The sequence below is a fragment of the Odontomachus brunneus genome, unplaced genomic scaffold, assembly GCF_010583005.1.
Source record: "Odontomachus brunneus isolate Ranch 3 - 2012 unplaced genomic scaffold, Obru_v1 Obru_scaffold_199, whole genome shotgun sequence".
NCBI classification, from domain to species: domain Eukaryota; kingdom Metazoa; phylum Arthropoda; class Insecta; order Hymenoptera; family Formicidae; genus Odontomachus; species Odontomachus brunneus.
In genome coordinates this window covers 185,410-198,876 of record NW_022639649.1, presented here as the reverse complement: position 1 = coordinate 198,876, position 13,467 = coordinate 185,410, and the positions used below count along the sequence as shown (strand labels likewise).

General features: G+C 41.4%; 2 protein-coding genes across 5 annotated transcripts in view; one reads left to right on the top strand and one right to left on the bottom strand.

Moving 5' to 3' along the window:
- Positions 1-4,695, top strand: part of LOC116852012 (serine/threonine-protein kinase Doa) — a 12,512-nt gene extending 7,817 nt beyond the window's left edge. Inside the window, exons 3-9 of one of the 3 annotated variants that reach the window (XM_032831968.1) lie at positions 488-554; positions 1,116-1,229; positions 1,343-1,433; positions 1,511-1,681; positions 1,785-1,929; positions 2,028-2,278; positions 2,543-4,695. In XM_032831968.1, the coding sequence (XP_032687859.1) occupies positions 488-554; positions 1,116-1,229; positions 1,343-1,433; positions 1,511-1,681; positions 1,785-1,929; positions 2,028-2,278; positions 2,543-2,755 (1,052 nt within the window). In that variant the 3' untranslated portion in view covers positions 2,756-4,695. The remainder of the gene's footprint in view (positions 1-487; positions 555-1,115; positions 1,230-1,342; positions 1,434-1,510; positions 1,682-1,784; positions 1,930-2,027; positions 2,279-2,542) is intronic. The other 2 variants (XM_032831969.1, XM_032831971.1) reach the window with 2 other exon arrangements.
- The window catches only part of LOC116852013 (NADP-dependent malic enzyme-like), a 15,139-nt gene continuing 5,903 nt past the window's right edge, over positions 4,232-13,467 (bottom strand). For both annotated transcript variants that reach the window (XM_032831973.1, XM_032831972.1), the window contains exons 3-8: positions 7,841-7,999; positions 7,365-7,727; positions 6,732-7,043; positions 5,787-6,155; positions 5,156-5,450; positions 4,232-4,571 (exon numbers count right to left, since the gene is read on the bottom strand). In XM_032831973.1, coding sequence (XP_032687864.1) covers positions 4,456-4,571; positions 5,156-5,450; positions 5,787-6,155; positions 6,732-7,043; positions 7,365-7,727; positions 7,841-7,999 — 1,614 coding nt within the window. In that variant the 3' untranslated portion in view covers positions 4,232-4,455. The remainder of the gene's footprint in view (positions 4,572-5,155; positions 5,451-5,786; positions 6,156-6,731; positions 7,044-7,364; positions 7,728-7,840; positions 8,000-13,467) is intronic.

The window sequence follows — 13,467 nt, the reverse complement described above, 5'->3', positions numbered from 1 at the left end:
CGCGGCCGACAGTAAATGCCACGTCTCGCGCGTCCGTTCGGTTCGGTTGTTAGGGCTCCACCACCCAATCGCAGGGTGCTCTAGGAGAGCGGCAGTTCCGGTCGATATCATTGCTAAATCTCTCCACAATTAGCATTCTTCATTTATTCGTTATACTCGCGTGAAGCCGCGCGCGACATACAATATTATAAAGCCGACACGAGAACGGCCGAGCGCCCACGCTGAAGAGTCTCGCCCGTGTTTCTCTCCCTCACGTATGTCCTTTTTGTTTCCGAGCGCGACGGTTCTCCTTGGCGCGGGAGACCTTTCTCTGGTCTCCCTTATCTCGGTAGAGCGACAGGCGCGGGTCACCCGCCCGAAGGTGAGCGGGAGGGTGCGCCTCTCCGGGTCGCCGGCAGCGCGCACGCGCGGGCAACGCGGGCGAGCGCTCTCCGTGGGTCGCGAGGCCCGTATCCGCTGGGCATTTACCCCGATTTTTACATTGCAGATAAAGTACTGGCCACCCTAGGAGAGGGTACTTTTGGAAAAGTTGTCAAGGTTAAGGACTTGCAAATGTAAGTGTGACAGTTCACACGTATACGTAGGTAATCTGCGTCTCGCGCTTCTCTCTCTTTCTCTTTCTACCTCCTTCTCCATCTAGATATCTGTTCATCTCTCTGTATATTTCTCTTTCTCGCTCTCTGTTTTGTTCCTCGGCGCTCGCCTTCACGAATCTCTTCTGATTCGCGCGCGCGTCATCCTCGTTTTGTGCGCCGAGGCGAAATCCTAAATGCGCGGGCGCGTCGCGACGACTCCTCGAGTGTGCGAGTGCTCTCGGCGCGGCGCAGAAATAGCTGTCCGACGCTGTCGCGAAATGACGCGCGAGTGGTCGCAATAATAGGATGGCCTTGCACTTTGTTTTACGAGTCGGGCGTTCCCGACGGCCGCGGATCTCTTTAACGGAATACGGAATCACGGTTTGCGGAACGCCGGCGAACGCGATCGCGCTTTCCACACCGGAAAAGTGTTTTCCTATTCGTGGGCGCGACGACTCGTCTTCTCTCTCGAGACGATGAGTCTTGAATTGGCGTGAAGCTTCTTCCCAGTATCGTGAATCATGACAATAAATGTTGTAGGGATCACGTAATGGCTCTGAAGATCATCAAGAATGTGGAAAAATACCGAGAAGCTGCAAAGTTGGAGATTAATGCGCTAGAGAAGATCGCCGTTAAGGATCCCGAAGGCCAGCAGTTAGTATACGATCGTTCATTTCTTTCCATTTATTCCAACCTACATGTAAAAACGTTTTCTGTTATTACGATTAATAATCTAGATTGCTAAATTGTCTTCCATCGCGTTGCAGTCTTTGCGTGAAAATGCTCGACTGGTTCAATTATCATGGGCACATGTGTATCGCCTTCGAGATGCTCGGCTTGAGCGTTTTTGACTTCCTAGTAAGTACTAGCACGATGCACCGTGACGACGACAATCCTCTGGCTTAATAATATTAATCTAGGATTGTCTTTTGCAGAGGGACAACAGTTATCAGCCGTACCCATTGGAACATGTTAGGCATATGGGCTACCAGCTGTGCTACGCAGTGAAATTCTTACATGACAACAAACTCACGCACACGGATCTCAAGCCGGAGAACATACTGTTCGTCGATTCGGATTACGATAGCACGTATAACAGCAAAAAGGTGTGTGCTGTCTTCGTTAGCGTCTATCTGTATCGTACGATCGTTTGAGAGCTTCAATTATGGTATGTAGGGTAAGCTACTATTCTAAAGTGTTCCAAAAAAGCTTTCCCTTTTCAAGCGGAGGGACGTGAGACGCGTGAAACGAACCGACATCAGGCTCATCGACTTTGGCAGCGCTACGTTCGATCATGAACATCATAGCACGATCGTTAGCACGAGACACTACAGAGCGCCCGAGGTAATTTTAGGTGAGCATCTCTCTTAAAATATCTCCGATCGCACGCGCGTTATTACGCATTATATCACAGCTAGTCGTGTTACGTCGTGTTGCGCTTCTGAATTGCAGAACTGGGTTGGTCCCAGCCCTGCGACGTCTGGTCCATTGGCTGCATCCTGTTCGAGTTATACCTGGGCATCACGTTATTCCAAACACACGATAATCGCGAACACCTGGCGATGATGGAGCGTATACTTGGCACGATACCGCATCGTATGGCACGCAAAACCAAGACCAAGTACTTCTATCATGGCAAGTTGGACTGGGATGACAAGAGTTCAGCTGGCAGATATGTGCGAGATAATTGCAAGCCGTTACACGTAAGTATTTTGTCAGGCTTTGTTTAAGTTCATAACGACCCATGCGTTGAGGATTGAAATTTCTGCGTTGAAGTTCAATGTTAAGGAAAAGTTGATTGAATTGCTCCAAGAAACATTTATGACCATCTTTCGTAATTTCGTATAAGCTTTTTAGTATGTAAATACAAAGCTTAATCGCCAACAGAGAGAAGGTTTGATATGGGCTTATATACTACTACACTCATCTCGCGAACACGTAAGTAACTTCTTCAACGTTTGTTACAGCGCTATATGCTATCAGATGATGATGAACATCGTCAGCTGTTTGATCTCATTCAGCGAATGTTGGAATACGAACCCTCACTACGCATCACTCTGAAGGACTCATTGACGCATTCGTTTTTCGATGCTCTGCCGGCATCTCAGAGATTACCTGACCCGCGGGCAGCCGGTGACTCCCAACAGACCCACGAACGATCACACTCGCTCTCTCGATGAAGCTAGGAAAGGGACCGACTTCCCTACTGGACAGACACTCCACTTTCAACGACACTACTACTGCCCTACGTCTTCGTTCTGATATCTTTAGTTTTCATGAAAACTTATCTTGCGTAGCAACGAAACTCGTTATAATGCGAGACTATTAGAATGGCACACATGTGCAAAGACATCGATCAAATTCGAAGATTTCTCACGATATAATTCGTGCTTTATCTCTCGAGAGCGAATTTGTACGTAGGGAAGGCAGTAGTGCGATGGTGCCGTGGAACTTGGACTAATTCGAGTATATTCGACGACAAATGATCAGGTTGCTGACTCGCTTGTCAAAAATAAAGGAAAGGCTCCTGATGTGTCTACAATTTACTTTTACCACGAATTAAACGATCATGAATCGATGACGAAGTCCCTGTTACTGGCGCGCAAACGCCAGTGTGTCTGCTCAGTGTAGCGTAACAGAGTCCCAGAGATTGTAAACAATTTTTTAAGCGCTACTGTACATTTTGTCCCTTAAATTTATTACCATATTAAACTATTATTCAAGAGATAATGAGTTTGAAGCAAAGATCACTCGGGTCCGCAGTTTGTAATAATCTATTGGTTATAAATTGACGACCACGAAAGTGTTCTAGCAGTAAGTCGGAACTAGTGATATAATGCAGGTAGATTTACGCGAACACATGTCGGTAAGACATTAAGAAAAGCATCGAGAGAGAGAGAGAGAGAGAGAGAGAGAGAGAGAGAGAGAGAGAAAGAGAGAGTGCGTGAGTGAACGAACGAACGAAGGAGGGAGTGTGTGAAGAACTATCATCTACAATTCATCGGTGTGAATTACGTGCATCTTAAAATATAAGAATACATTGTATTAGAAAATTTTTTCTTCGAGATCTTTTCTGCGTTTTTTTCTGCATTCAAACGGAGTTGCTCTCGTAGTTTCAATTCTGACTCATCGCGACTCATACGCGGAATCCGCGAGATTTTTCACCGTGACTGCAATTTCTGGTCTTACTGATTTGCCGCCGGCGATTTTCTATTCCTGGCCTAAATCATAGCGAAATTTTGCCGTCTCTGTAGGCTCAGATTTACTATTTTACGAGGATTTGAATTATAAGTCAAGAATGTATGCCGAATATTATACGCGGTGTGTTCACACATGCAAATATCTTTACCCTGTCCCCCACTATCTCATCACATCTTTAATTTGCATAAGAGAAAAGTTTTGGTTTAAAACCTTTATTCATACTACATCTACGAAATATGACGAATCTTACATATGCTGCTCTTCGAACGGGGGATATCTGCGAAAAGCGATGTTACGAGTAGCAATAAATACATTTCTTTCAAGTCAGCGTCGAGATTTATTTGTTCAACCAGCAAACTGATACACTCAGTCGACGACACACTCGACAACGCTGCTTCGCATCCAACATGAGCGAATTCACCCTTGCGACCTCAACAATTTCTTTTATTTTCTTCTTTTTTTTTTATAAATTATGCTCACATTCTCACGTACGCAGTGCTTCGGATAAAGTAAGCCCGATCAACAGGCTCTTAGGAATAGCGTAAGCGAAATTCGTTGACAATTTTCGAGAACACTGTGTGTATGCGCGCGCGCACGACTACATGTGTGGCGTATATGTTCTCGCTCGTGGACCCAAAATCGTGTGCAAAGTCAAGTCTTCATTGGATGATCGGAGACATTATAAGTTCGGCCATGAATATACTGGAGGCACGGACGACTTGTAGCTCGTGTCGTATAGTTGCGCCTTGATGAAGCTCTCGCAGTCTTTAGGCTCTGGATAAACTGTTGCCAGCGCTGCGTGAAGGAAATCAATTTACGCTAATTAAAAACACGATAATCGTCTACTATTGATACACTGAGAAAAGAACTCTTTGGTATTTGTAACCATAATCGCATAGTAAAGGAATTATTGTCAGAACCATTTGTGTTTTATTACAGTGTTAGTAATAATAATGTTATATGTAATATTGCTACTATTTTTTTGCTTCTGTCTTTCGTTTCTTGTTGTTCAACAAAAGTTGACGAATTCTAGAAGAAAAAATAAACACATAAAGCGGAGTCTACAATGAAGATTTAAGCTTTAAGGAATTGACCAACCACAATCGATTTTTACAAGAATATTCAACCGTGGTTGGTCAATTTCTTAAAACTTAAATCTTCATTGTAGATCCCGCTTTACAAAAGACGCAATCATCGATAAAACAGTATATCGAGAAGCGAAAGCGCAATAGATAAAAAGCAGAAAATAAGAAGCAAAAAGCACATTATAGATTAGGCTTTAAGTAGACAATATATCTAAATATATATGTCTGGATTAAATTGACGAGTGTTTGCATTATACTACAACGATATTGATTCATAACAATATTCGTACTCACAATTCTCGTAAGCGTACTTCATAATCGCGCAAGCTATACTCATCGAGCACTTCTGTATGTCGGACAATGGCGGGTAAAGATTCCCACTGTCCAAGTCGGTCTGCGACACCAACTCGGAGAGAGCTCTCGCAGCGATCAGGAAGGTCTCCTCAGGAATTGTGCGCATACCGGCGCATATTGCGGCAAGCGCGATTCCAGGGAAGATGTAACTATTGTTACCTTGACCGGGATGGAAAGTTTTGCCGTTGTATTTGACCGGCGGGAAAGGTGAGCCACTTGCGAATATGCACGTTCCCTGCGCGATTCAAACGATGAGTCGATTAAATGTCCCGAAGAATTTCATCAGCACGAGAATGCATGTCTCGGTAGAAATTGCAGGAAGATATCTTTACGGTGCTCTACGTTGACTTGCATTTTTTGCGATCTAATCATAAATTCAATCATCGTCTAATAAACTCTGTCCGAAACAGGAAAAATCTTTCTCTTCAAATTAAATTCTGCGTATAAATATATATTTCTTTAAGTTCGTTCTAATTTCTCGTCGAGGAAAGATACAAACGTGACGTGAGAGCTCGTTAAAATATCTTCCAAACGCGACGCACTAGTTTTGTAGATGAGTAAGTTTGCAAACCTCCGTAGCAGTGTATGCTTCCTCAGCAGTGCACTCTGCTTTGCTCGTCGGGTTGCTCAGAGCAAAAATAACCGGTCTCTCGTTATTTCGCGCCATTTCTTGCAATATTTCTGTCGTGAAAGCGCCCGTGATGGCGGCCGCGCCGATGATAACCGATGGCTTGGCCGTCTTCACAACATCCACCAGAGTGTCGATCGGCTCGTCCTCGCGTGCGAATTCCAACTTGTGTCCCGTGAGCCCACCGCGCGGACGGTTCTTCACAATTAATCCTTTCGAATCTACCATCCAGATCTTCTTCTTAGCTTCTTCTTCACTCACTCCTTCCTTTTGCATGGCCGTCACGCATAACGAGGCGATACCTAACGACGCCTGGGCAAGCGATTTTCAATTTTAGTTTAGAACTCGTTAGTTTCGTCGAGGATTTCAAATCGTTAATGTATCGGTTGCTCTGGGATTGATCACAGTCAGAATTACGAAAATTCACATGCAATCCAGACAGCACAAATGTCCAAAATCGAATCATAAGACGTCTTTAGGACATCTTTAAAGCCTGATCTACAATATGCTCTTTGCGTCCTGTTTCTTGTCTTCTATCTTTTTTTGACTTAAAGCTTAAGATCAAAGAGATAAAGAGAAAGGAGCAAGAAGCAAAGAGCATATTGTAGATTAAGCTTTAAGTCAGAGGACGTCTTTAAGGTATCTTTAAGACAATATCTTATAAACTTGTCTTAAAGATGTCTTAAAGATGTTTTAAAGACGTCTTATGACCCGATTGCTGACCTTGTGCTGCCTGGGAATGTAGCATCTGGAAGTTACTCATAATTCGAAGTAGAACCACGTCGTTATCCATTTCGGAGAAATTGAAAATGGTGAAAGACGCTATTAATAGCTTCTCGTAACTTACGTAAGTTGCTCCAAGTGCTGAACGAATGTTTCGATAGTTACCTCTCCGGCGCCCTGGAACACGATGGTGTTCTCCGAGAGCTTCTTCTTCGTGATGCAAAGTGAAGCCAGTAAGCCGGCAACGGCGACGGAGGCGGTGCCTTGAATGTCGTCGTTGAAAGTGCAATAGTCGTCGCGATACTTGGTGAGCAACCTAAAGGCGTTAGCGTTGCCGAAATCCTCGAATTGGATTAACGTATTCTGACCGAACCGCTTCACAACGGCCTGCATGAATTCGTCCAACAGTTCATCGTAGTTTTGTCCGGTGACACGCTTGTGTCTGTGACCGATGTACAGAGGATCGTCTAGTAATTTCTGCAAGAACATAAGGTTAACTGTCTACGTATCGCAAAATCTAAAAATCAACTCATTTCAAATGATTTTGTAATCAAAGTTTGGACTATCGTCAGACAAGAACTTAACTCGACTTCGCGAGAACTAGACGAGTCAAAGGATAACGAGACAAACTTCTCGTCTAGGAAATCAATATATCAATCGGATTGTATCGTAAATATTAACGAAATACGAAAATCAAATATCCCCGATGAAATTAACCCACGAATTTCTCCACGGCTTACAACGCGCAAAGAAGTATGCCAAACACACCGAACTGTCTGTCCAGGAGAACTCGCTTACCTGATTATTAGTGCCAACGTCCAAAGTGATGGGCAAACATTGGTGCGGCTTGATGCCAGCCAATGCGGTATACAACGACAGCTTTCCTATGGGAATGCCCATGCCTTGAGCACCCAAGTCACCCAAGCCAAGTATCCGCTCGCCGTCCGTGACGACGATCGCCCGCACATCCTGCTCAGGCCAGTTCGTCAGAACGTCGTAGACGTGATCCTTATCGTGGATGCTTATGAAGAGGCCCCGCGGTCTACGATACACCAGGCCGAACTTCTCGCACGCCTGACCCACGGTCGGCGTGTACACCAGCGGCATCATGCCGGCTACATCCTCTGACAACAAACGGTAGAAGAGTTTCTCGTTTCTATCCTATGAAACAAGACTGTGAGTCAGAATCAGCGTGAAGGAGAGCTACAGCCTTGGCAAAAGGATGACGGGCTAGCCGAACGATGATGATACAAAAACCACTTTGTTCAATGTACCAGTAGGCCTATGAGGTATATATATTTCGAGAGGTCGTCCGTGTAGCGCTCGAGATTACGGCGGCAGAGGTCTAACTGTTCCTCTTGAGTCTTCACGGCTGCTGGAAGGAGACCGTGTATACCCAGGATCTGTCTCTCTTCGATAGTGAACGCCATACCCTGAAATATGAGGGAGTTTACTTAAGGATCGCAGGTTGTGTTTGCTGCTATTAACAAATAAAGAATACTTTCAAAATTTCTTATGACGAAATCTCACTTAAAACGAGTGCAAAACTTGGGTTCGAGTCCCATACCTTGGGAATTTGTTTTTCTCCTTTTTTTATATGTATAGAAGTGTTAAGTTAATTTTAATTTTTAATTAAATTAAAAAATTTGTAATTAAATTTGTTAATTTTGTAAATACAATCGTTATTTTCTAATTTATTGCTATTATAATTCGGATTTTTACATTTTACGAAGAAATGATAGCAATAAATTAGAAAATAGTGATTGTATTTACAAAATGTATTTAATATTTTCCATATGAAAAAGGGAAGAAAAAATTCGTCCGAAATTGCCTCCGGGTCTTGTACTTCCCATGATCCACATTTTGCCGTCAAGGATAGCGGCACCGCAAACCGCTTGCGGCATTATACCACAGCGACGTAATCAACGTTCGCCTAAGCGAGTCCGTTACGGTAGGCATTACGCGAAATTTAAAGCGGGAACAAGGTATACAAGTTGAAAGAGCAAGAGGAAAAGAGATCGCAGGAGCAGATTGAAGAAATCCATTTCAAGTAAGTAAAAATAGAATGTAATAAAAAAAGTGATTTAAACAAATGTAAATTATACAGGCAGCCAGGAAGACACTCGGCGAATCTGCATTTTCAATTTCGCCTCGCGGACACTCCCACAGTGTTGCGTAACGTCGCTCACGTTTGACGCAATAGGTCACAACTTGCAATTTAGAAAAGCAAATTATAATTGAGATGCAGTATGAATAAAAGAAATTTCTGTACGTTTGAATGGACTATGGACGCGGAGTGTCTCGACACGGCGGCACAGTTATATCTCAAACAGGGGCACTGCCAATGATTTTTAAAGCGATTGTTTAACCGTGCCAGGTCAGCCTTAAACCATCGCCCAATTAAACGGCGCGATCGCCGTCAACGTGTGACAATTTTTTCGTTATTAAAATTGAACAAACTTTATTCGCTCACAGTCTCGTTATTACGTTAGCGGGTTGATTAACAACGATTACATCAATAATTATACCGACATATGTTTCGTCATGCTGCACATGATTGGACAATTAATTACCATTCGCTACAGCGCCGCGAGGTATTCTTTTTCTTTCTTTTAATTATAATTCGAATAATTTATACTTTTCAAAGAAATAATAGCAATTGTATTTATAAAATGTATTTAATATTTCCATACGTATAAAAAGAGGGGGAAAAAGTTCGTAAGATACGAAACTCGGATCTGAATCTTTAACGTAAAACTTTATCAGTCTTCTTCTCTATAAATTCCGAGAAGTGCATCGATTGGATATTTTCAAGGAAATATTATTGGATAAAGACTACTCATAAAAAATTTCTTATTAGAATCGGTAAGTACGTGATGTCCTTTTGTGAGAGAAGAAATATCTACCCAGCGAGAAATGACATCTTTTCGATGTCGATCGACGAGTTATTTCTCGCTGGGTAAAAAATAAAGAAATGTTTGTTCGGTGAATACTAATAACTACTAAGTTATTACTATAATTACCTACTTATTACTATTATTACCTATAATTACTTATTATTACTATAATTACCTACTTATAATGATATACATATTTTTCCTCTAAGAAAAATTTTTTTCAAGTAAAAATGTGTACTGAGAAACAAAAACAATTGAAAATTTATTCGTGTGAAATAAACTCCCACAAATAAAAATTTTCTAATATTTCTTTCCTAGTGTACATTTTTTTAAATCGCAGCTTTTCGCAAAAGCACAATTGTTTATTATATTCTAAAAAAAAAGAATCTAATAACTCCCCCTAAATAAATAAATTTTATTTGTTAGACATTTTTTCTATCAGTACACGAATATACTCGTTAGACGACATGAGTGCCTATAAAAAGTATCTAAAAAATAATTAGATACGTATCTATGTGTGTGTTGTCTGTAACAACGCAATACTATATCTAGCACTCGTGTGATATAAACGCCGATAACATATCTCTCTTTATTTTTAAAGATAATTATATCGCGCTCTATTTTATTATGTAAGATTTAATTCCCGTTATGAAAAGTAGAGCAAAATAACAACGGTATCCGCAACTTTTGACACAGCTAGTCTCCAAAATATAGATAACTTGATCATCAGTGCGAATTATAATTGAATCTATTTTGACACATCAAGCCACTGTGTCGAGTCTATACTTTCCCACTGAATGAACACATCAAGCCAATTTTAGTTTGCATACTCAACGAATAACTAAATTATTTTATTTTAAAAACATTCTGTCCAAACTGAAAATTTTTGCTTTAATTTTATATTTCTTGATTGAAATGCTTAATTTATTAGGATTTAGAATTAATTTGAATAAACTAGATGCTCTTATGATGAACTCTTACGACAGATTTGCGGACATATAAACTATGAAACACTAGAAATAAGTAACATTTACTTGAATGCAGTATATATTCTTTTGTGTGCAAGAAACAAATATGTTATTATGACACACTGTATACCATCTTTGCAGTATGTTTATATCCATCTTTGCAGTATGAATATATGAGTAAGGTGATAATAATGACAAGGCTATCTCTGGAAATACGCTCTTCGCTGTTTGTCGGGAAATTCATGATCCACGCAAGACAAAACGACCGACACTTCATGAATCTTTTTTCACCAACTACTATTACTCACAAATTACGTACGGGGCGTAAAAAAAAAATAAAGCTCGAAACTCACTGTTTGTCGACTGATAAACGAGTTCCACGAACAATTCCACGACACAAATATATTTCCTCGGTGTTAAAAGGACAGACATGCGAGTACGTGAAAAAAAGAGACGACTGTCGGGCGCGGATAACCGATCATCGTTGAAAAACAGAAAGCAAAGTCCAGGCTCCTCTTGTCGAGGAGAAACAAGAGGATTTGCGAATCCAAGTCTCGCAGAACGGGAGAAGCAAGTAGAACGAATACCCTTCCGTCCAGAGCGAGCAGAGTTTCGGGGATGCGCGGCGTACGATTTTGCTCCGGCACGAGGCACCACCAATCGTTCAGCTCCTTCATCTCGCGGAGCTACTCCTGATCCACGATCTACCGTTGAACTTTTGCACATCCGAATTTCCGCATCCCGCGACAAACAACCGGCCGTGGAAACGGTTGCTGGGGTTCTTGACTCCCCGTGACACGGCGTCCCTTCGGCCGGTGCACGGATCGATAGGCCGTCCTGGGAATTCTCGAATATAAAGTGACTCCGTGACCTACCACAAGTGACCCACGCACGCTAACCCGTTCATTGGTTCGTTCGTTCATTACGCGAAATGAGGAAATATCGATCATCGTCGATGTCAGTCTAGACGAACACGTAATATCCGACTGGGAAGTATCGCAAAGTACTCTGTAAATTTTTTGGAGCAGAATGTCACTCAAAACGAGTGAAAGTGATAGTATTTTCCCTAACAAAAATACCACTCGAGATAGAAGAAGGTATATTTCGCTTAAGCTTGGAGTGAATTCTGACTCCGTATGAGTAAATGTTTCAACCGATCAGAGTGAATATCTTGTGAAAGTGGAGTATACGTCAGATTCACGCTTTAGTTTCGTGGAGTGAATATTTTCATTCAAATTGAGGAGTGGTCTTGATCATCACAGAACATATTCACTCTAATCAGTAAAATCGCTCATATAGTCAGAATCCATTCTAAGCTAGAGTGAAATTCTTCCGAGTGGCAGTATTTTTACCATCGCTTCAAGGGAAATGCTGCCACTTTTCACTCGTTTCGAGTGCGATTCCACTTCAAGAAATTTGGAATACAATTCACAACAATGAGCAAATTTTTCTTTTCGAGTTCTTCGTGCTTTAACGCTTATGTAAGCAGCGACGGTGCTGAAGATTAAATTATAATCGCTTACATTATCTATGCCAATTTTTTATCTATGAAAATGCGTCCTTGGCAAACTTTGGGCTACTTTATTTACAAAAAAAAAATGCGAAAATGTAAAATCGTCGACGTGTGATCGGACGTTTTTCCTTCTCGGACAGTGTTGGTAATTCAGTATTGGCGATCAATTGGCTACTTATGCCGGCCCTTCATCTACGAAAATACGTTCTGGAGAACTCGATCAGGCTGCATAAACACAGAATCAGGTAGAAATTTTGAGAATAAGGTCATGGCACCTCGGAGCTGTGTCGAACGGAACAGCCGAACGCGAGTTCGAGTTCCGAGACTGCGCAATCATGGAACTGCTCGTTACCACGAGGAACTCCACCTATACTTTGCGGAGTCATCCTATAATTTGCTGTCGTATCATAACGCGCAACGTTTTTTTCGCGTGGCGACTTTTGTGCGACGAACTTTTGTTCGGACAATTGTTGTAAATTTTCTTTGCGCGCGAGGCGCAGCGATTTACTCGTAAACTCGTAATTTTTTCGCGACATGAATAGACACACATAGGAAAATACATGCTGTACTCAAGTAAACGTTATACGTTTTGTTGTTATGTTGCTCTCATTGTTGGTCTCAGAGAAAAGATCTTGTTGCATAGACATAAAGTTTGGTTACAATAAATAAACCAACGCTTTTTGTCCGAAGTACACAGAATTTCTGTATACTTCAATTTCTTATAATCCCTAAACTTGTGTATTTTTCACAAGAAATTTGATTAATCCAATTAAACGTTTTTTTTTCCTGTGTGCTATCAAGAGGGTATTCTTTGTAAAGATAATCTTTAAAGATAATCTTTTATTAAAAAAAAGGAAAATAAATTAAGTAAACTTTTTTTTAGCACAGTACATAATATTATTGTCTTCTTCTTTTTGTATAAATTCTTTTCAATTTTATTATATTTCTAATGGTGCAGAAATAGACTGCCAGTAAGATTCTTGATAAGGAATATAATCTTTTGTTCTCTGCTAGATTCTGTAATCAGTCAGTCGTCCGCACACACAGGTCAATACTTCGCGAGAAGATTTAACGGCGATGTAATGCGCGTCGTTCAAGCGATCGACTCGAATTTAATTCGCGTGGATTTGCAATAAATCACGTCAACGTTACGCTAACTCAACACTATATATCGCGGTGGTAACAGGTGGCCATCGATCGAGCTGCAATGTCCTTAATAATTATTGCATAACAATAAAAGCACTTGAAGTTCGACTTTCTTCTCTCGTTATTTGGGTAAACTCCCACGTAAACTATTAACGAGAGTTAATACCTTTGGCCGATCGATCGGAATCGCAAGCCGGCCGATTGTCGTGCGGCATATTCTTTGTGAAAAGGGACACGATAATTCGTCTGAAAAAATTTCTTAAGGTGAGAGTCAGCACCAAACAACACGAAATTTCATCAGATAATCAACAAACAATCCAACGTCTTCTTGATTACCAATTATCATGCTACAAACAAAACATATCATGAATACAAAA